The sequence below is a fragment of the Mycetomoellerius zeteki genome, unplaced genomic scaffold, assembly GCF_001594055.1.
Source record: "Mycetomoellerius zeteki isolate Tzet28-1 unplaced genomic scaffold, Tzet1.0 scaffold106, whole genome shotgun sequence".
NCBI lineage: Eukaryota > Metazoa > Arthropoda > Insecta > Hymenoptera > Formicidae > Mycetomoellerius > Mycetomoellerius zeteki.
Window position 1 is genome coordinate 697691 of NW_017255975.1, and position 24877 is coordinate 722567.

General features: G+C 32.6%; 2 protein-coding genes across 3 annotated transcripts; both read right to left on the bottom strand.

Annotated features, from left to right (window-relative positions):
• Positions 1 to 6297: 6297 nt before the first annotated feature.
• On the bottom strand, positions 6298 to 18900 carry LOC108723597 (paramyosin-like). Of its 2 annotated transcripts, none has more exons than XM_018449472.1 (17): positions 18539 to 18900; positions 18191 to 18343; positions 17805 to 18126; positions 16573 to 16859; positions 16006 to 16110; positions 15865 to 15933; positions 15630 to 15779; positions 15129 to 15329; positions 13388 to 13793; positions 12536 to 12781; positions 10881 to 11355; positions 10083 to 10803; positions 9726 to 9956; positions 7121 to 7291; positions 6736 to 7055; positions 6579 to 6645; positions 6298 to 6507 (listed from the first exon to the last, which is right to left on the bottom strand). In XM_018449472.1, exons 1-17 carry the CDS (start codon positions 18749 to 18751, stop codon positions 6439 to 6441), a joined length of 4206 nt encoding a protein of 1401 aa, XP_018304974.1. In that variant the 5' UTR covers positions 18752 to 18900; the 3' UTR covers positions 6298 to 6438. The 2 variants fall into 2 exon arrangements, with proteins under 2 accessions (XP_018304974.1, XP_018304966.1); XM_018449464.1 differs by having other exon boundaries at positions 15129 to 15335.
• Positions 18901 to 19046: 146 nt separating this feature from the next.
• Positions 19047 to 23350, bottom strand: par-6 (partitioning defective protein 6). The gene is made up of 6 exons (XM_018449501.1): positions 23295 to 23350; positions 23123 to 23237; positions 22808 to 23033; positions 22028 to 22152; positions 21663 to 21941; positions 19047 to 20830 (listed from the first exon to the last, which is right to left on the bottom strand). Exons 2-6 carry the CDS (start codon positions 23174 to 23176, stop codon positions 20540 to 20542), a joined length of 975 nt encoding a protein of 324 aa, XP_018305003.1. The 5' UTR covers positions 23177 to 23237; positions 23295 to 23350; the 3' UTR covers positions 19047 to 20539.
• Positions 23351 to 24877: the final 1527 nt, after the last annotated feature.

Here is a 24877-nt window from a genome sequence, read left to right on the forward strand (position 1 = left end):
CCCGGCGACCTACGACGCTACGGTGTTGGGGGTTGCGACGTGCCTGATGCGCGAGGGCAACCGACCGACCGACTAGCTCCGTCCACCGTCTATATATCGCGACACGCGCGCGTCCACCGCAGTCCACCGCCCCGTGAAAGGATCCCGGAGGCTGCGCCGGATGGGCTCACGAATGCGCAAGCTCACAAGCCTCGTAAACTCACCCTTTGCCTGTAGGCACCTCACCTTCTCGCCCTTTACGAGCAAGAAGGAGAGATAGAGATAGGTAGATAGACTGAGGTAGCGGGAGAAAGCGAGAGGGAGAGCGAGAGGGAGGAAGGGAGAGAGAGAGAGAGAGAGAGAGAGAGAGAGAGAGAGAGAGAGAGAGTCTATACCTGCCGTTTGGCTCTTGCCAAGCCTTGGATCCAACCTCGAGAACACCCCCGTTGGCCATGCAATCCAGGTCGAACCAAGTTGGGTTGTATATATTAACGTTAATAGCAAAAAAAGTTTATTTTAGTTCTGAAGAAAATCCCTCGATGGATAAACGCAACAAGTACAGTATACTAGACAAAACTTCTTGAAATGTATAAACAAATAAGAGAGTGTGGAAAATGCAATACAAATTACAAAGTGAAATGTAATACAAAAAATATTATTATTATTATTATTATTAAAATGTAACGCATATTATATACATATACATATAGCATACGTGTATACATTTTACGATCTATTAGTTTTTCTTCATATACAATACGTATACTTTTAAGTTTTTTATTTAATGGACACGCTTTTCTCTGCTTTCAAAGAAACAGTCCTGTTTGAAACGAAATATTATGCTTCCATTAACGAAGTCTTCTATCTTTACAATTTGTTTAGACTTTCATGATTTGTTCGCTAAATATGAGAACTCTTTGTATTAAAATTAATGAAGTAGTTTGATATATACTGCGCGTATAGGAGTAAAGAAAATCGCAGAATTCACAGGGATAGCGTATTTTACTCCTGGAAATTAATGTAATGTGTTGTTCTGTGACAAGGATTACATTAGTTGTGACCCAAGCTAATCCACCAAAATCTATGACTACATTTTTTGTATATTTTATTTATTTAGCTAGAATGAATGTTTGTAATGAGTGTGCCCTTTTGATAAAAATTATCCCTTCAAAGAAGGAATTCTTCATAGGATGGTATTCACAGTCCGTTCTTATTCCAAGACCGTCTTAAGTAATGTCTTAAGACGCTAATGCGGCCCTCTGATTGGTTTGTGACTTCTTAAGATTGTACTTAAGATGGTCTTGAATATAAGATCTGACTATGAATACCGGCCTTAGAATTTTTATTCGAAGCTATGAAAAAATAAATTGCGTATAACTTCCCATCTTTCACGAGGAAAAAGTATTAATTAAAAGTATATTAAAACTACTTAGTTAGAGTTCAATAAAAAGTAGGATTTTGTTCTGGACGCAAAATTTGCATCTTTTAAGTTGGATTTCTGAGAATACTTTAATTCTTGAATAATTTATAATTATGTTGGTTTCTGTGAAAAAAAAGTTATCTTTTTTACAGAAATTTATCTTGCTTTGCTTTTGTTTTATTCTGGTGCAGTGTCTTGTAGTATCTAGGTAAAAATTTACGTAAGTATTATTTTTTCTAGGTACTTTTTTTTGTGTACGTAGATATATTTATAAATTAATATAATTTCTTGTATATATCTCGATACCTGTATTTAGGTACATTTTAATTACTTTTTGGACAATACTTTCCTACATTAAATGCACGTTCGAACAAGCGCTTAGCTTGATAAAAACATGTTTAATATAAATTATTTTATAATTAGATATTTATTAAATATATATGGTACATTTTAACATAATTCTTTTCAATTTGGAATCCAAAAATCCAACTAAAAAAAATTGTGTATTTAATGCAGGGCAACAAATTTTAACGCCACGACGGAGTAATTTGTTCGATGACAATTTTGAATATTTGATTCTTTTGAAAGATAATACATAAATTAAATACATTATTTGAATAAAACTGATTAATAGATTTATAAGTATTACTTCATTTTATTGTACAACATGCCCCAAGCAGCAAAACTAGTCGAAAATATGTTCTTTCGACCTCCAAATAGGTCCGAAAGTCTATTGAACCTGATCTAATGAACGTCGAATCAACGTCGATCTGACGTAAGTGGAGAATGAAATAATAGTAATTAGATGGTATTAATTAGGTAATGGAAGGCATTTCGCCCTATAAGTCATAGTCGGATTTGGACAAATGAAACTAGCAGAAGGTCGAATATCGGTAATATCTTGGTAATTTTTTACCTAATTCTGACTAACTTGTGCCCTCTCGATCCTTTCTTAGCGATTCAGCTCGTCGAGATATCTAGAGATGGCAACGCTGCACATTTCCATATTAATATATCTAGACGGGTAACCATGCCACAGCCATATAACATATGCGTGATATGGTTCCGACTATCCATAGAAGGTTGGAATAAAATATTAAGAATCCATCTCCGATTTCGAAACTGAATATCGTGTGATATGTGACAGAAATATAAATACGAAAGAAGATTTTCTGTACTGATTTTTATTTTACTTTGTTAAAACCAACGCGCCTTCAAAAATAAATAATTTAAACCATAATTAATTAATGATTAATTATTTGACAACAATATGTTTGGCACTTAGCACAATAAAAATATTTCAATCTCGCACTTAGGTTAAAAGTAGCGTGAAATAGATGCTTTTTTCAATTTTTAATCATTTCGAGAAATATAATATGATTTATTTTATAATTCATAATTTTGGAAAGCATTTTAATATATCATGGCGGACAGAACAGTTCTCGTAATAATGGCTGATTTAACGTTTTCGTCTGAATTTCGACCTGTAGGTCGAATTTCCTTATTGTGAAGGTCAAATACCTAACTTTGAGGGCAAATTTCCTTAATTAGGGCATTTTTACTTCCAAATCGTTGATTTTGAGGGCGGACTTATCGATCAATAAGACATTCTGACTAACAAATCCAATTTCCCTATTTATAAGTTAAATTGATTTCAAAGTCGAGATCTTTAGATCGATATCAAAATCGATACATAACCAAAATGTTAGAAGAAAAACGCGTTCTCCCTGATCGAATGATATTTCGAGACTTCTTTAGTCAATATGAGATCTGTTTTTCATGGATGAATTAGTGTACACTTTTGGAACTTAAAGTGAGAAAGATACTATATATGTTTGATATTTGTCGAAAGTGAGAAAGAGAGTTCTAGTGCAGTCTAGTGCATGAACAGAAAACAGACCAATTAAGTAGGAAATAGCTAATATCACGAAAAAAAATCTTATGAAATTTGCGCAACAAACAGAAGTTGACACAATAATAATAGATGGCAAATTTCAATAAGGTCTAAGATCAATAATTACCTTTCAGAACAATTTTGCTAGGCATTTCAACCTAATCTTGGACCAATTTCCCTCATAGATCATTTTCCGTGGTAATCTCAACTTCTCGTAGTTAGCTTCCAGCACGATCGCGAGGTTTATTTCGTGCCTTAAATACTTCCTATTATATATAGTCAAGTCAAACACAAAGGCCTTATCTAAGGCAAAAATCAAATAATTCTGACCAATTGAGTCATATTGCCTACGAGGTTGAAATTAAGTAACACAACCAGGTCATATTTCCTTCAAAGTTTTAATTTTGACTTATAAGTTAAATTGACTTTGAAGGCGCATATTTGATAAAAGTTTGGTCATTTATAAGCTAATGTGTAACTTTAAAGTCACTGAACTTTAAAGATATTTCGTAGGTTTAAACTCCGTAATTTTCGACCTGTAAACAAAATTTCAAACGATATTTGACTTTTAAGACATTTTTTACGTCGAGAATTGGTAATTTTTTACTTAATTAGGGCGATCTGACTTTGATTTGGTCAAAATGCCCTGCTTTGCTGCTTGGGTGTTAAACTTACTCACATAAAATATTTGTGTATGTATGTACATATAATAAAATACGTATAATATTATACATATAAATATTATGTGCGGATATAATATGAAATTATGAATGCTTATTTATTCTGAAATTTTATGTTAATAAATAAAAGTCCCTGCACTTTTTTTTAAATATGTTAAGATGCATTTGATGTATCTGTATCTAGGTATTTTGTTTTTCTAATACTTGTACCTGTGTACCTAGGTACTGAAAATAAAGTATCTTGCACAACACCATGTAAGAAAAATCCTTCCGATTATTTTACCCTAATATTTTTAAAAAGGAAGAAGCTATTAGGAAGTTTTTGCAACAACGTGAATCTAGATACAATGAATGCTAAAGTCACGTTATCCTTTTCTTAATTAGTTGTTAAGAAGAAGACAACCTTAGCGCTCACTGTAACTGGATAAACGTGGTATTGCAAAAACTCTCCTATTCCTTATCTGTAGCATAAAGTATCATGTCTTGTATATGTTTATATATGTATATTTATACATATTTATGTATTTTTAGATATATTTATATATGTTCATGCATGAAAAATTTTTTACCGGGTATTTTTTTAATTGTGTCACTTTTGAAGTGAGTTATTTTTTAATAATATGATCTGTTTCTATTTTCGTAATCTATATAAAAAACGCTAATCCGTTTGCACGTTTTGCAATAATTCGGTGTTGTGCCATACGTAGGCGCCATACAGAAAAGGAAATGATCGCGAACGCAAAACGACATAATTGACTTAGCGATAATAATAAGCAAACAGTCGCATTGTTCCCGCGAAATGGAATTATAGATACGTTCCTTTGGCTGTAATCGGATTTACTATCGTCGGCACAATCGGTCTATTGTAAAGTGCAACCGGGCACATCCTGCGTCCGATGTAACGATGAATTCCGCATTGAATGCAACAGACGCCAACTTACCGCCTCCGGATTTACTGCGAATCGCGTCGCCCGCATACATTCGCTACACGTATGTACTGCGTAGAAAAGTGTTCTTTCCTCCAAATTGCATGTGCTTCAAAGGGACAGTTTGTTAATTTCTTTTGTTAATTTTGTTAATTTCTTTTTTTAATTACGTTTGAATATTATAAATGGAATATTACAACGCATTATACATTTACATTCCTCAGGATATAACTTATAAAGCAACAAAGAGATTTTTTTTAAGTACAGTACGTCTTGTAAGCAACATTTCGTCGTATATATTATATATATATTATATATGGTGAAAAAAGTATTCGTACAGAGATTTTATTTAAAAAAATTTTATTTGTGAAAAAAAATATTAATTAGAAATTTATTAACAATACGTTCTGTATCTGTTCTAATTTAAACAAAGGAATTTCACAAAAATAATCGTGATTGTATGATCTTAGAAGCTAAATTTTTCGATTGTACGAATACATTTTGTGCTTTCAACTAATACATTATTTTTCATTTTCATTTATTATTAAAGAAACATATTTTAATTGTTGCAGCGTTGTTTATGTTTTTAAAAATTTTTGTATTCATCAGTTACCATCATTTCAAACATAATTTTAAGAAATCCCTAGAGATAGCAGGAAAGAAATGTTCGTGGTAAACGTTCACGAGAATAGAACCAATGCAAAAATATTGCTAGGAGAAATATATACGAGTATATGAAAAGAAATTTCTAAATCTAATAATATCTCAACATATTCAGAATTTTTATGAATTCAAGAAATGCTTGAATTTCGTGAGAAGTTCAAATAGACCGAAGAAATCAGATTCTGTAAAAATATAAAGGGAAAAAACTCGTTTTTCACCTCACATTCAGGTAATCACATCATTACATTTCTTTTTATTTAAACAATTTTTTTCCATTTTGTGAATTATTTTAATCTTTTAAGTGTATTAATAAATTATTGTTTGTGGTATTGTTTACTTAAATACACTTAAAAAATAAAAAGTTACACAAAATGGGAGCCTATATTATCATCTATTTTCTGCACTCACTGTATTAAATATTTGCTCTTAATCAATATTACTTCTATTTGATTTTTGCTCAGCAAATTAGAGCTAGAGAATTGAGTTTAAATATTTTTCATACATGTCATTGGCAATTAGTAAAAATTTACATATATAGAGATCCATTTTTTATGTAATTTATGCATTTATTATAAAGTTCATTTTAAATACATGTTATTTTTTAAGAATGAAACAACACGAGTACAACTTTGTTTAGACAAATAATAACAGTACACAGGTGAAAAAAACATCATAAAAAGTTGTATGTATACTAAGAATAAAGGACAAGTAAAAAATAATATTCTCTACCTCTCGGTTTTGTATAAAATATACATCGCCAATCTTAATGCGCGAAATTGCGGAATATGATTACATAAAGGTGATAAAATATCTAGTCTCTTGTATCCTTTTCGCGCTGAAGGTCTCTCTGCATCATAAAATAACTCTGTACGGATATCAACGAGCGTTACTCAATTTATGATGTATGCTACATTGATAAATAAACTTCTCTCTCTGCCAATCGAGCTGTAATGTGTTATTACCATGTACATTTTAATGTAACAACGTAAAAGTGATTAAAAAAATTGCATACTTACAGTTCTGTCTATTCTAGACTTAGGCGATCCCGCATTTCCCGTTCGTCTCTTTTCATCCTCGTGAAAACTGAATCGTTATCACGAGAAGAGTATATGAGATTAAAACACTCGTTTCGAAATTAACTATTATAATAAATGTATACAAAATATAAATTACTTGTATTCCTGTTTAAGCCTTAGATCCCGGGAATATAATTCCATTATGGCAACTGTCTCATTATTTTCAACATCGAGAACTTTGGAGCGAAACGTATCTTTACTTGTTTTTTTACTTAAAGATGATCCATCCTCTCTCGTGTACTGCTTACACAAGGTGAATTTATTGTAAAACCTATGCTCTTGAGAATTGTTCCGACAGCTATCGTGGTCCTTCTTGATTTCGACATGTGCGATATTAGATTCAGTATTCTCGGTCACGTGGGAGCTCAAAATATTGATTCGATTATGCAGCTCCGACAGTTCCTTCAAATTCAGCGACTAGAAAGAATAACCAATAACGAATTCATGCAAAAAGTTACTTATTAATCTATTTCCTCACGTACTTGCAACCAACTCTCTGCGTCAAATGGACTCTTCTCGATTTTCATGATATCGTCGAATCTCGCTTGTAATCTTTCGACATTTTCGTTATGCCTTTTACGAAAAGCAATTAAACTACTGTCATACTTTTTCTTCAGTAACATCAATTTGTTCTGATATTCTTCTACTTGACGCTGTTAGATTGAAAAATTAGAGTATTTAAAATTAAATTTGTAATTAAAATTGTTTTAAAATTGTTAAAAATTATATACAATATATGAAATATATGTATAATGATAATCAACTTTTTGTTCCTCAACAAATAATGAATGTTTTTTGTAAGGCTTTTTATATTGAAAAAAAATATGTTTTTAAAAAACTTTATCACCTTTAATTTTCACTCTGCTTTGAATTTCTTATCTAATAAAGTGATATTTATAACATAGCTATAGAAAGTTTAAATATTTTTTACAATATGTGAAAATGTAATGATATAAATGTGATGATAAAATTCCTTATTATTACGTAATTTTAAGTGATATACTAAAATAATAAGATTTATTAGAAAGTTATAATGTATAATAAAAAATATAGAATTACTGTAATTCTCAAAATTCTTATTTGTCATTACCTCTAAATAATAATTCTTACTACGTAAAATAACAAAAAGTTGGAAATTGTTTATATAGTTTTCTAAAAAATAAAATCCTCGATTTTTCAAAATCTATGGGTAATGGAAACATTTGAATTTTATATTCCTTTCTAGTAGCTAAAAATATAAGAATCACAACTTAGACGTTGAGAAACAGAAACCTTGTAACACAATGTTATTAATCATAATTAAAGGAAAGGAGGCAGTTGTAAAATAGGTGGGAGGTTATAGAATACCACAATATCTCGTATAGTTTGTGATACATTCTGGGGGCAATCGTCAAAATTACTTCTGTCTGTTTACATAGAAGTAATTTTGACGAATGCTCCCAGATTGCATCGCAAATTATAACATGGCTACTCGTCGTTAGTGTTTACTGCGTTAGCGTAAAAGCTATATTTCAGTTTTGCAGGTAGCAGATAGTTTTACGGATGTGTACACTTTACGTAATTTTGAGAAATATGTTGATATTAATTTTGTAACTTCAGTCTAGCCTCGAATGTAGCTTTCAAATAATATAATTGAATTAAATTTGATAAAATGTATTCGAAGAACTTCTACCTAATGTACTCGTATGAATATATCTAATACTCAAATAAATGGATGAATAATGAATTGAATATGAGTATGAATATAATTGGAATATTTTTTGTATTTAATAAATGAATAAATACTTTTTATTTGATTACAATTTGAAATAAATAGATAAAAATCAATATCTAATTAAATAAAAGAAATCCTATTTTTCGGTCGAAGCAAATCTTAGTACCTACTTAAATATTTATGTGTGAATTTATCTGATTCTGCAAATCGTGCAAATCTTTTTCGATCTTGAAACGCAATCATAAACAGAACCAAAGTAGTAATACCACACATCAAATTGACACGTAATTTTTAAGCATCTTTATAAGAGTATTAATAATCTGATGTTAATAATAATCTTAAACCTATTGCAAAGAATACATCTTTTTATTTAATTTGAATTAATATATTTGTGATTATCTATATGGTTACGAATTTTTTTGATTTCACATTCATTCCCATTCTATGATCGTAACTGCTTTATTTAATATGAATATTTCTTAGTAATGACATCGATAATATCGCTCTCATTTTCTTCTCGGTATAATTATATTTTTCAAACTTTAACCAAGTTCAAAGGCAGAATAGACTACATCAGAGCAGTAAGCGATTAAATTTGCTTACAAATAAGTCAAGCAGGGTTAGTCAAGAAGTAACTCATACTTGTAACGAAGTTACAATTAGTCACTTTTTTCAGTAACTGTAACTTAACTTCGTTAATTTTTTTCATCTATAACCGTAACTCAATTTATACAATTAGTTATATTTTTTGGTAACTATAATTATTGTAATAACTAATTTAATAGTTATATTTATAATTACTTCACATCAAACTATGCGGCGTCAACACATGGGCTGACCACATAATAGAACGTTCAGTGAACAATCAGTGATTATTTCTTGTAATTAGACTATGTCTTTACCTCTGATCATGTGAATTCTTACAAAATAAACACAAAATATATATTCATAAATAAATATTTTCAAAACCTACAGTTTCGGACAAATATATGAAATATCTTTTTAATATGAAAATTTTGAATAAATATTTGTAGCTCAATTACGAATTTTTTCATCGAATATGTACTACTTCCATCTATGTATAATTGATATCACTCTATGACTAACAAACTTGTGCCAAAAATAGTTATGTTACATAAATATTTAGTAAGCGATTTCAATAAAACGAAATTGTATATATAATATATATATATATATATCCCTCTCTTCCTCTTCAATAAAACAAAATTGTATATATATATATATATATATAAATCCCTTTCTTCCTCTATTTTTAAAATAAATTAAAAAATTTTTTAAATAATGTTAGAAAAGAGAAGAAACTAACATGCACATATAACATACTGTATATGTGCATATATAAATTTATGTACTTTAACTTTAGTTCGTAAATCATTTTTCTCCTGCAACAAATGGGTAATATACTCTTGAAGGTTTCTTATTTCCCGATCTCTTAGTTTTACATCATCCATCAACTTTTGAATTTCTTTCAATTTTTCCTCGTATTGTCCTTCGAGGAATCTTAACTTGTGCGCAGCATTTTCAGAATTGCAATCTACTTCTCGAACGACCGGATCTAATGTATCCTCATCTTGTTTACAAGACTAAGGAAAACTGCGAGTGTTAGTCCGATTGCATTCAATACCAAGACGTTTATAATAAACATTTTGGAAAAAAAGTTTAAAATATTTTAATGAGCAATGAAATTTAATAAGCTCATTTATGTGTACCTTATCAGCATATATTTTTATCTGTGGCTTTCCTATCTCATCTTTCATTTCGGAAACCTTTTTATTTGGACAATGTTCAGACGCGTTTTCGGTCTCATTATCATATTCCCTAATTTCTGTTCGAAGACGCAGAAGTGTCTCGCAAAGTTTATTAGGAATCGTATATAGCGCGTCCTTTAGAGATGACTTTACCGCGTCTTTATAAGGATACAACAACTGATCATTAGTACTTCTTATTGTCTGTGTGTCTGCCTGCAATGTCTCATTTCCGTGCGATAACGCTTGCAGTTTACTTTCGACGCTTGCGGTGGAGCTCCGGTAATTCGCTATTTCACCCTTTAGATAGTCCACTTTCGCCAACAACCTCTCCACGTTATCCACGTCCAAATCCGATAGACTCGCCCGCAGGACATTTATCGCCGCCACATTGTCGCTCTCTTGCTTTAACGATAATATCGTGTCGTTACTCTGAGCGAGTTTAACTTCGGCATCCCTTAACAGATCGTGCAGCGATTGATTCTCGTCTCGCAATTTCACGATATCGCTGTGCTTCTGCGTCAACATCGCGTCGTATTTGATGCTCTCGTGAGTCAAAGCCATCCTGTTTTTCTCGTCCTTACATTCTAGCTCCGTTATGATCTCGGCATTTTTGGAAATAGTCTCGTTCGCTTCAATAAGCTTATTTGTAAGATCGTTATTCTTCATTTCCAGATCGATCAATCTGTTGGATCGATAAATCGACTTAAGGATAACGGATCGAGTATTGATAAAGGTAAAAATAATAATGAAATTACTAACTTCTTTTTCATGCACTCAACATTTTTCGCTTCCTCCTTTAAGATATCGATGATGTGGCTCAATTCGTCTATCTGCTGAGTTAACTTACGTATCTGATCTCTCTGTGCTCTCAGCTCTTCATTCAGCACGTTATTCTCCTTCGAAAGTAAACTTTTCGCATCGACGAGATCGGCATTCTCGTCTTTTAACGCATCGCACTCCGCACGGTAAGAAAAATTATCACTCTCCAACGCAGTAAGGTGTCCGTGCAGCCTCTCGATCTTCAAATCCCTTTTACTTATTATAGCCTCCAACACCTTCTCTTTCTCCAACATCTTTTTCCTCAACTGCTCCTGAATTTCGCAGTCGCCCTCGCCCCTTCGTATATGCTCCGCCACTTTTTGCTTTAATTCCGTAATCTCGAGATCCTTCTTTTGCAGCTCCTGCTGCTGCCTCGTGTACTCTTTGACGATTTGTACGTGGTGATCTCCAGCACCTTAACGAATTTTCACCATCTTGGATTATTATCAATTATTCATCATGTATCGGTTTAAGAGGATTTCTACATTGTGTGTGTGTCGTTATTTTCTTAGGAATTTTTAGGTATTTTTTGGAAAAGTGGGTAAATATTTTTTTTAATTTTTTTTATCCTCTATTATTATCTCCTATTTATTATTTTTCAAAATAAATTTGCTATTTTTCCCTATAAAAAAATATAAATAATAGATTTATTTGATTTCTACCCATCGCATCGTGTGTACGGTTTATAACAAAACCTACCTACGCGCGCGCGATCAGGATTCTCAATGAGTTGAAATTAAAAAAACGAGACGTTATAAAAAAACTGCAAAACAATGGATCTAGACATGGAGAGATAATTCACGAAAGTTGTAAATTTGTAAATTTGTTAATTCACTTTCGTGAATTATCTCTCCATGTCTAGATCCATTGTTTGAATGTCAACATTTTGTAAACGTTGCAGTTTATTCCATAAGGGCAAGGAGCAGCTTGATACTGTATAACTCCTCGCTCTATTGAAGTGAACTGCAAATTTACAAAATTTTTGGTATTTAACAATGAATCTAGATACGAAAATATTAACTCGCATAACGTATAGCTATTATAAAAAGAACTTGTGGAAGCTCCTATTATAAATAAGATGTTATTTTAATCTGAATCTTTAATTTGCAGCTATTTTTTTTCGTCGAAATTAGAATTGTTTTAATAATTTAATTTTTAATATTTTTTCAGGGTTCGAAAACTAAAGAGTGAATATCGAACTTTTTGTTATAAACAACTCAGTTATTTATTTATTGAGCGAAATAAATAATTCTAATTTCAAAGATAACTATGATTATTCTGATTAAGATGACGTCTCATGTTTCAATTTCAGCCCATTGAGAGATTTGATATCATAATTGCAGATAAACAGTACACACCATGTGTAAAAATCAAATAGATCTGTTAATTATTTGAATTTTTTCTAAAAAAAATAACAAATCTATTTAAAACAATAAATAATAAATAAAGGACAAAAAATTACTTTCAAAAATATTTATCCTTTTTTCCTTAAAAAAGATAAAGTACCTAAAAGTCTTTCCTAAAAGAATAGCGCGACAAAATAAAAGTAATCTTCTTAAAAAAATTATACATGAGATGTTCTTTAGATATAATACCTTGAAGAACTGCAGATATTCTATGCATCTTATCGATGGAACGTTTGATATGCGTTGCGAGAGCGCGATCAATATCTTGATCAGGAGACACTGTAGGGTCTCGATATGAAATTATTTCGTTCAACTCTACTTTTTCCGATTCTTCCGAATATGTTGTGGTAGTATCAACGTCATCCGACTGAATCTGAACGTTAACTAGTTCTTTAGATGAATGGCAACCGCCATTACTCGATGTGGAAATATTTTCTGTAATATTATAAACTTGACACAAATCTGCATCAGATTATCTATTAATACTCAATTAATTTTTTTTCCACATAATGTAATATCGTTATTATATTACTTATTTGCTTATTTAATAAGAAATACAAAATTTGAGACAAAATTATTAGTAGGAATCTATACAAATAACAAAAGTTTACATAAATACATAAACAAGAAAAATATAAAATTAAAAAAGAGTTTTTCAAGAAATAACAAGCAAATAAATTTTGTTTAAAGTGCACAATAGAACACTAAAAAAATCTACAGTATCTAAATAATTTTTTTCATATATTATATATACATATTCGATTGATAGAAATGATTAGCAAAACTTTCATAGAACTTTTAATGGAAGAGAAATTAAAGAGCGGATCAGATTTTTAGATTTATGATATCTCAAGGATTTGAATCGTGTATTATTGTATCGTAACGGAGCAACTAATATGAGAAATAAGAAATAAAACGTAATTCTTTCTTTCTTAAGAATCACTGATCCGAACTGTAATAGCGCAGATTGATTTGACATGAATACGGCGTCGGATTATTGGAATAGCAACCTAGGCAAGATGAAAAGATCTCGGGCTATACCTGCAGCCGGCTGAATCAATCCATGTCCAGTATCAAAATCTGTGTTTGTAATTTCGCTGACGGTCTCTTGGCTGTAACATGTCACATAAGCCTTTAAGTTATCTATCTCTCGCAGACGATTACGTCGTTCTAGTTTACACTCCTCCAACTCGGCTATGAACGATTTTAAAGCAGACAACGCGCTCTGCACGTCTAAGCAAGTATCGTGCTCGCACTTGGTGTAATCGCAAACGCCTTCGTACGCTATCTTAGACTCGTCGAAATTATTCAGACTACTTTTCAGCATGTTAGTCAGATTACCGACTTCCCGCTCCATGCAAACTAGTTGCATTTCGCACTGCGAAATCTTGTCGTTTTTTGCCTGAATCTCATTTCTCAAGTCGGCCACTACACCATTCATCTCTACCTGATCGTGAAAATTATTAGTGGAAGAATCTACATAAACAAATAATGAAAAAAGATACAAAATTTCAAAAAAGAGTTTTCAAGAAAATTTTTCAAGAAAAGATGTACACATAAATGAATTAAACCGCGCTTACATTATATATCTATTTACATATTTTCTTTAAAGATGATTTAAGATTTTAAATCACGACGTGTGCTAGGCAGTAACCGAATTCATTAATGTTAAACGTTTAATCATGATCTGATTTCTTTGTAAAATTTATGCTACAGCCTTGGCCTTTATATAAGTACTTTATATAAGTATAAAACTCTCCCACATAAATAGGAATTGTAAATGTTCTATAAAAAATAACGGTTTAACGTTCTATCATTCTAACAAAGAATAAGTTAAGAAACAGTTTATTAAAAAATAATTTATTTGTATGTGACAATTTTAATATTTTGTTTATTTTTTGCTTTATTTATTATCGCCTTTTCTAGGAAATATAATAAATTGAGAGTGCACACAGAAAAATATTATTTCACTGCTAAGAAAAGTGATTTCTCATTTTACTTTCTTTTCTTTAAATAACAGTTATCTTTAACAAAGAATATTTTCTTAATAATAATCTTAAAATATACTTATTACAAATTTTAGAGAAAAACTCGTTAGTATTCAATATAACAATTTATTTTCTTTTGAAGAATATATTATAAAATTTTATCGAAGAAGAGATTTTATATAATAAGCAAATCGATTTGATAATCTTGAGTATTGTGTATTAATTCAGAATTGAACTTATTAGAATTCGGAATATATTTTAAATAAATTTATGATAAACTTATAATAGACTTGTGAACATATAAATTTTGAAATATTTGAAACAAGTCATTAATAATTAAATGTAATATATTTCACGTAACACAGCAGTGCCTAAAATTCACTTGCATAAACGTTTTTTGAACACTTTACAAGCCCTGCTGTGCTACATACAGTTACATGACATGTATTTTTCTGTGTGTGCTTTATACTTATAGCCAAGGCTGTAAATATATCTGCGAAATGAAGAAAGTATTTATTAAAAAATGATCTCTACATGCAACTCTACGATTCTACAATTTTTTTTTATTATTTAAAACTGTAAATTTCTCTGTGATGACATATCTGCGCAATGATCGATAAAACCTGCAATTCGTAAAATCTCTTTGATTATATTTATGCTGTTCCACCCTAATTATAAATTAGAACAATGTAGCCGTCGCACCGGTATTTTTGAATAATTTATTTCCTATTATTAATTGAATCGACGTTAAAATTAATAGATTGCGATGTGACGCACATAGCCAAATGACGCACCTCACGAGTGTCAGCCGTAACAGACATTTGCTTTATCAACGTCAATAGTCGTTTTATTTCGTCTTCTCTGTCCGCCAACGTGCAACTTTGCTCGTGATATTGCTTTTGAAGCATATCACGTTCCCGCCAGACATTTTTCATCTGCTCTAAAGCGATACCACAGCTCTCAGCCTCTCTTGATAAATGCTCCATTTCCTTCACCTTCCGCTAATTCATCACATATTTACACATGTTAATACATTAAACTAAATTCGCGGTTTCTTCTAAGACAATGATGCGCAACCTGCGGCCCGCTTGCGAATTTTTTACGGCCCGCATAGCTCAAAATATAAAATCATATTTTCTATTTTAAGAAAATAAAATAAACATTATACAAGCCATAAGATTTTATCTGTTTCTGAAAATAGTTTTTTAAAATAACTCTTAAAAAAGACGCATCATTGCTCTAAGAAAGTAGATATATATTGCGCAGCCTTTACTACGTTTTATATGTATACGAACCATAAGCGACTCGTTTTCCATGGAAAGTAATTCTGTCTCCTTAACTTCCTTTCTAAGTTTCTGGATTTCCTGCGTCTGGAAATAACAAACTTGACATTTTCTAGCTAATTCTGCCTTCAACTGATCCACCAGACACTCGAAGGAAGAAAGCTGTAAAAAAAACAATACGATAATATCCACAAATTTTAAGACAAAAAAATGTGTAAAATCATATAAAATTATTCGATACTATTACTTTTGTACTTAAATCTTCTATCTCGTCGTCGCGCCTGTCGCTCACTACTTTCAACTTTTCTTGCAGGGTCTAGAGACGCGAGATTCAAATAATTACACAAACTTTTAATTGAACTAGCCGGGAGTAAATACTGCGATTTACATTAATGTTACGTCTCAGGATGCTTGTATCTTCGTCCTTCTCTTTTAACAACGTTTGCATGTGCCTATTCAGCTCCCGCAGCTCTTCCAACTCATCCTCCTTCATCTGGAAAGCGAACGTAAGTAAATTTCACCAGACATGTTCGTTATAACCATATATGGAACTTTTCTAACAAAATTTCTAATATTATTTCATAATATTATTAGAATTCTCGTCATATATTAATTTATAAAAGATTCTTTAAAAATGAGTTAAACTTTTTCAGATTTTATAAGTTTTTCTCAAAAATTATAGAATGAGAAGTTTTAGAAATCTTAGAATATTTCAGAATTCATTTATATAAGATTGCAAAATTTTTTTCTAAGAATTTGTATAATATAATTTTTAAAAGTTTCTCTAAAAATTTTTAATTTTTCAGAATTTCTGTATAATTTTATAAGTTTTTAGAAAATTTTTCAGGTTTTGTAAATACAAATTAGAATAGTTTTCAAAAATGCTGAAAGAAAAACTATACGAAAATTCTAAGAAAGGGCTGTTTTGATAAAATCGAATGGTATCATTTCATACACCAAGCTCGTTTTTCAGGACAATAATTTCTGAATCCTTTTGAATAATCACTCCTTTATGGTTCCTCTCACAGATCTCAGGATCCGAGTTCATCCCTAATTCGCTTTCAGACGTAGATATACTTTCGGTAGTCTCGTAGTATTGACTGGAAGGTGAATCGACATTAGACTGTTTGTCATCGTTTTCCTTGCACTCTTCCGTTTGCACACCCATTTCGCGAACATCTTGCGCCGCTTGGGAAGATGCGTCGACATACTCTATGCAAATGCTCATTTGCTCGTTGTGCTCTGCAAAATTTATCGCGATTTGCAATGTATTGTTTCAAACCAAAGAAAATTTTTTTCATAAAAAATATCGATCTTGTCTCTTTCAATTTTCGATAAATATTAAAAATTAATAGATATTTACCAAATACCGACTAACAATAACATAACCGTTAGTTATAATTTCCCACTCAACAACATAACGTGTTATTCTTAGTGAAAATTTTTCTCAAAATTTTTAATAATTTTTCAGAATTTTTATATGAATTTATATGAAAAATCTTTCAGAATTTCTGAATAATTTTATAAACTTTTTAAAGAATTTCTCGGATTTTTTATAAGACATAAATTGGAATACTTTTCAGAAGTGCTGAGAAAGTCTACATCTTTTCTAAAATTCTTCATATATGTGAATTTTGAAATATTATTTCTCATCCTATAATTTTTTATGTAATCTTATTAAAAAAAAAGAGTATGAGAAAGTTTAAGGTATTTTTGCAAAAATTATAGTTTGAGAAAGCTTAAAAATCGGAAAAAATTTAAAAATTCATATAAAAATTCTGAAAAAAATTTTCAGTAGGAATACATATAACTGTTATATATCTTATATTACAGTTATATTATGTAAGAAATTATAACTAACAGTTATGTTATTGTTAATTTGTTGGATATGCTGTTGTAGAATAAATGTCTGCATTTTTATAGTGAACTGGTGTACACTTTTTATATTTAAAGAAAAGTTCTAGTGCGCGCAATCTAATGCAACAATAAAAAAATAACCCAGTTGAAACAAACTAAAAGTAAACATAACATCAATGTTATAATTTCACACTCAACAATGTAACTGTTGTGTAACACTGTGTGTTATATTATATTTATATTGTTGAGTGCGAAATTATAACATTGTGTTACTTTTAGTTAGTGTCGACTGGAAAATTTTAATTTTTACTTTGCAGCTTGGACGTTTACCTTGTGTAGCTTTTACTGCAGTTAGTATATTACAGGACGTTACACGCGACATCAAATAAGTATTATTTTCCAATAATGGATTCCCGCTCAGATTCTCTCTCAGAACGCACGTATTAGTTAATAGCGGATGGCCACCTGTACTGTATCGAAATCTATCAGGGCGAAAGTATATTGACAGATAAGTATCAGAACATTGCAAAGCTGCAATCTTGTTTGCATTGAATAATATATGCCCCTGAGAAAACGGTTTTATTACAGATCCAGTTCTCACATCTTCTGTCTTATCGGTCCTGACAATATCTATTTTGTCAATAGCTCTATCCTACAAAACGATCAAGGACTATTATCTATTCGACTGAAAGATTTAACGCGCCCGGAAAGCTCACAAAATTCTTTAGGTGCTTCCGTTGCTCCGGGGTGAGACTTAAGGATTTGTATTTCTGCAGTTCTCGCCGCGCAACGCGAAGCTCACACTGAGCTTGAGCCGTAAGTGTCATCATGTTTTCCATTATCACGCTGGATGGTATCAGTTTTACTGGCTGCACACAAAGAGAACTAAGAGACAATCTTGATTTTCTAATAATAATTTAGATTTCGAGATCATTCGTTGAAATATTTTTTAATTGTTTACACAACTGTGTAAATATAGATATATAAATAAAGAAATAAATCTTTTTTTGAAACCAGCTTGAAAATGTTCTTTTAAAAAGAAAAGATCCACGTGGGAAACGAACCGCAGGTTTCTCATGCTCGTTGAGCTCGCGAAAGTAGCGCGTGCTCTCCAATACATTCGGGCTCCATGCTCGAATATCCGTGCACGAATTGTATAGCTTCAAGCGACCCTCCGATCTTTTCTGCGGCAGAACATAATCCCCATAAGTCAAAGGTACACCACTGCTTGGTCTGCCCGTCAAAAAAATACGGGGTCCATGCTCGGCATAAGACATCTCTTGTTAGTGCCGCGAAACTTCCTCACGAGCTAATATTTGCAAAATTTTCCGTCGTTCCCTTAACTTCAATTAACGACTGCGTCCAATTTTTGCGAACATTATGTTCCACGCAAAGTTACAGATTTTGGTTGGGGCTTTCTACCATATTTTATTTACACACCATAGTAACCGTGACAGAGAAGAAGACATCGATACTGAGGGGCGTGATTCTGAGAGACGCTTTATGCGGGATTATTGAGTAAATAATAGGACTTAGAAAATACAATAAAATATCTTTATTTCATAAGCTGCCATTAAAAAGAATTACAGCGTTAATAAGTATATTTTCGTCCTCGTAATTCATTAACACACTACCTCTTATCCGCACTAAGGAGTACAATGCGACGTACCGTGTTAAAAATATATCTAATTTCATTTCACAAACGCTAATTTAGCACTCCCTCCAAGTAACAACTACAGTGCTCAATAAAGCACTTAGTATATAGACGAATAAGTACTTCTTGCAAACGTATCTAATCCGTATTCCATTTGGTTAAGTACAAAAGTGATTCCTCGCTTCGAGCGGAAATACATACAAATTAAACTTAAAATGATTATCTTACAATAATACTAATTGTTCAATTCATACTCTTGTTCAAGCACTCTCTCTCTCGCGCGCGCGCACTCTTTCGCTCTCTTTCTTGAACTCACATACCATAAATATCTTTTTCGAAAAGATATTATTTTTTAAATATTATACATGATCTATGATGCATGAACAGACGGTGTAAGATAAGAACATTAGAATTAAAAAGAAATATATCTCAGCGATATCGTGGAATTAATAATGCAATTAATGCGATTAGTAATTTGACAATGATGCACAAATATGACCCGTTAAAAATAACGCTTATTGCGGAAGTCCAAGTGATAGATTTGCGATTACGAAAAAAATATATTCAATAGAAAAATATCTAGAATATTATAAATACATATATCTTTGTATATATTTATATATGTACATGTCTTTTCGAATTAAGTAGAAAAAGTGGGCTTGAGCGTATATAAAAATGGACTCATGTAACTACTAAGGCAGTATAGATATCTTAGAAACGGTGTCTCCTCATCAATGTTTTCAACGATGTAAATATAATTGGAATTTAACATTCCCTAACATATTAATTCCACTTTGATGAAGGCACGCAAAGAACAATATTTTACACACATAAAAATACAATCGTTTTTCCTGACGTTTCTATTGATACTTACCGTCCTAAAAAGCATTACCCTTCAATCCTTAGTCCGCAATTGGATAACAGATAACATAGATAAAAATGAAATTAAAATTCGAAAACTTCAACAGTCTAAACATGCGGTGGTGTGGACGAAATAGATACACGAATAGGCGTGTGGCTGCATTATAACGGAACACTTCTTTTTCTATCATTTTTTTAAACTAGCGGGAATGATATATTATGTAAGGCCACAATTGCTTTTGGAACGTTATTTGTCAGGCAGCAAAATTTATATTCTTCTTCGCGCTAGTGTAGTCTAATCTGCCTAATACATGACGTCCCAAAGCAATAGACAACTAGTTACGAAGTATCGAGATACAAGTTCACTTAATCCTAGAATTCGCGGAGCATCACCTCAGAGTATCAGTCATACACAATTCTCATAATACTGTGTAGAAATTATCTTCCTTTCACTATTATGTATCTCGTTTTCCTACATGCTTATATTTCGATATTTTGTAACGAATTATCTACTGCTATTCTATAGTTTGTAAATACAAAACGCGTTACCCTACAGGTGCAGTACACCCTGATCATAATTTTGATGATGATGATGGTGATAGTGATGGTGTTGAGTGGACGACGCAGAAGCATCGTCTTGCATCGTCATGCCTGTAAGATCGACAATCTCGTCTGCCTCTTCATCGCTACCGGCACTCTGCGTAGACTGACGACTTCCTGACGACAATTGACTGTTGCGTGAGAATGAACCACGGCGAGGTGCTGTTAACGCTGCCCTCTGATTTGCCGGCTTGACAGTGATGATGAGATTAGAGGAATTCGCTATCATCATATCTGTCACCTGTCCCATACATAAAAAAGATAAGAAGAAAAAGTAAGAATTCTACTCTATGTGGATGTACTTATTATTTATATAAGATTTATATTATTTCACAGATGTTAGAAAACATATTAGGATAACACAATGTAATATAATTAAATATATATTGTATGTATTCAGTAAAAATATAGTTTTATTGAAATCAAGTGAATGAATATTATTTTGTAATTCTATGATTTCTCGTACGGCTCCTGCACACAGAACGCGGCAACACTTGCCGCATGGCAGAAGTTGTCACACTAACCAATAATTCTATGTTCTTAAGTCGGTCTCACCTTGCAAAACTTCTAGAAATGATGTAATACTACTTCCACCGCGCGGCAAAAATTGAATTGAGTTCAATTTTTGTCGCGCGGTGGAAATTATACATTTATTACTTCTAAGCAAGCAAGATGTTGATTGGCTATCACGCCAAATTCCGCCGCGCGGCAAGTGTTGCCGCATTCTGTATGCAGGAGCCAAAATTCCTCTTTTGCTACAACAATGATACAATTCTAAAAATCAAAGTTTTCAAAAAAATAAGTTTCAACGTTTCGAATCATTAAAATTTTGTAATATTAATTTTAAGATGCAATTTTGACGTAATAACTGAGAATAGAAGAATAAAACATGTTCTTTTAAAATGTTTTTTTTATTAATTTTTATTAATTTCTGTTTTCTTTTTGCAAGCAACGAAAAAATGACAATCATTGAGTTATGTCATTATTGTAGTAAATGATATCAACATTTGGTAATTTAATGCAACTTAATAAATCATTTTTGTAAAACTACCATTTTTGTAAAATTTCTTTACCTGATCGAGCGTTTTTCCTGCAACTTCTATACCGTTTACTTCCAAAACCTCATCATTCACAGCTAGAAGCCCTGTACTTTCTGCTAAGCCACCCGGTACCAATCTACTAATGAATACACCTGGAACCTTCTCAATTCCACCACCAGCAGACGGCGGCAGTACGCGATAGCTTTCACCATCCTTGATATAAAATCCCAAAGGTTTATCAGATCCATGTTTTAATAGACGTACACGTCGACAGGTTTCTGGCAGTATGTCGACATCAATAATTGCAGATACCTGACAAGCAAGTGTAAGTCAATAAATAATGCAAATAAATGATCAGCGGATAACATAAAAAAATATGCAATGAAGAGCAAACTTACCTGCCTAAAATCATGTGGATTTGAAATGACTATAGATTTTGGCTTGCCTGGTGTACCACCTAAGATACTGGATATCAAATTTTTAGGTTTCATTGTACCATATCCATTATCCCATGCTCCGTCGCCTACCAGAACAATTAAATTAAGGCTGTTTTCCAGCAAAAGACATAAACAACACAGTGTAACATAGGCTATTTTCCTTTTAAAAAACATAATCAACACAAGTGTCATTCTATCTTCATTAATCATTGAATGCCAAGAAGGATAGAATGACATTTGTGCCAATTATGTCTTCTAAAAGAAAAGTAGTCACTGTGAATTATTTCAACTTTGTTTAACATTGGCAAACAACAAGGAATGTTTTCCATTTGATATTTTCTATCTTTATTGTTAATCAGAGAATGCCAAAAAAGATAAAATTATATTTGTGTTGACTTCTGTCACAAAGTATCCAAGAATATGATGATTTACTGTGGTAGACTGATATTACATTTGTTGTACAAATTTACATTTATAAGACAAATTTCTCAAACTTGTTAATTGGCTGTAGGACAGAGAAGTTCTTGGATTTCTCTATGCAAAATATATAGGGTGCTTTCCATTTGATGATACAAATTAACGCAAGTAAATTCTATCTTTGCGTAATTCTATCTTTGTTATTCACTGAATGATAAGAAAAATAGAATGTTTATGGAAAATTAAATGGAAAACAACCTAAACATTTTGCACCCATATATACATACAGATTGAGGAGTATAATATACAGTGCAAGAATCTTACCTTTTCTATGTATAAAAATTCGAAGCAGGCACTTAGCATTTGCTAGAGCCCTCGCAAGATTGTTATCATTATTGATGGGAAGTAAATCACCATCTGTATCCGTGTACCAAATTGAAAAGCTGAAATCTGCCCCCAGGTCATGTCTTTGCGCCAATAGCTTTCCAAAGTCCTCATAACTCATAGGCTCGTTACGATTCATGGAGAATCTGATGATGTCGGCGTCAAACTGTAAAATAATTTAAATAATGCGCAATCCCGCGAACATCCTCCATATCCCATATTATCCACGACTGATGGCACAACGTGTACACCCACTTTGCTTTTCACGGCGACGATGCCGTTGTCCACCTTGTCCTGCTTCTTGGACATCCTCGGAGCTGTCTTCACCTAACGACGTGCCACTACTCCACTACTGGCTGACTCAACTAGCCTACGAGGAACAGAGTGGAACAGAGGAAGACTAAGGAAGACAGGAAGACGTACATACCAAACAACGACGGCGTGCACGGCGCAATTCGACTACAGCCACGGTGAATGCCTAATAGCAAAGAGAAACCTGTAGCTGGTTCTACATTAGTCGCATCGTAGCGTCGCAAGCGTTGCGGTCCAATCAACATCGATCTAGCTTGATTCTGATTGGACCACAACGCGAAAGCGGACATAAGCCTTTCTCCTGTAACCATAAAATGCTGTAGGCTGTAGGGACCGAACAGGTTAACTAACATTAGTATAGTAACCTCATATATCTAGGTTAAGTATCACATACCTGAATTTGGTATCATTTGTTCAAAGAGGTTGTATACATAAAGGCCTGTATTCAGAACGCGCTTACAACGATGTTAGCGCACTAACATACTATACTTTACGTCACGCATATTATAGAATTTCAGAGATAAAAGCGCATTTTTATCGATAAAAGCGTATTCTGAATACGGGCCATAGGATATAGCAAATCGGTCACTTGCACTGTGCTGCACACTAGGGGCGGAATCCATAGATGTTGCTCAAGATTCGAGATGGTCTTAAGCTAGTGCATGAACCAATCAGAGAGCCGTATTAGCATCTTAAGTAAGTCATTGGTCGCGTTCAGCAGACTCAACTGTTGCGGAGCGGATCAATGAGCTCTCGCTGCTATTGGATGATCTAAAAGAATACACCAATAGCAGTGAGCGCTCACGGATCCGCTCCACAACAGTTGAGTCTGCTGAACGCGACCATTGGTGCATTCAGCAGACTCAACTGTGTGGAGCGGATCCGTGAGCGCTCGCTGCTATTGGTGTATTCTTTTAGATCATCCAATATAGCCAATCGACAGGCTTGAAAAATTTGTCGTACGACAAAAAACGGATGTAATATTAGCCTTATTAGAATTCACACTGCGTACGCCATCCGACGTACGACGATACCAATAAAGCTGGCGTCCTATGAGCAGAAATTTACAGCGGAACGGAACAGCACGACCAATCACAATCGCAGTAAAGAAAGCAGCATAATGACTGCAGAGTTGTGATTGGTCGCGCTGTTCCGTTCCGCTGTAAATTTCCGCTCCATCGGACGCCAGCCTAAGGCCTGTATTCATAGTCGGTTCTTATTTCAAGATCGTCTTAAGTAATGTCTTAAGACGCTAATGCGGCCCTCTGATTGGTTTGTGACTTCTTAAGATTGTACTTAAGATGGTCTTGAATATAAGATCTGACTATGAATACCGGCTTTAAAGAATTCGGTTCTAATTAGTGACATATTACGATGTGTCCGTCGTATGTACGTTATCGAACGAAAAAGTTAAATCTTGACGAACATTTTCATACAAGCATCATCGTACGCCATAGAAAACAAGCTCTCCTATTGGATATCGGACGACGCACGTCGGATGTCGTACGCAGTGTGAATCCTACATTATATTTCAGTGATCTATGCAGGGGATTTTTAAGAAAAAGAAGATCCTTGATCCAAAATCTATGCATGGTATTATGATCCTTTGATTACTTTGATTTGGATCGGAAAATCAGAAAGGAGATTAAGAAGAAGAAGAAGAACGAACCTATTGTTGCTCCTGCCCTCCTGGCAGTC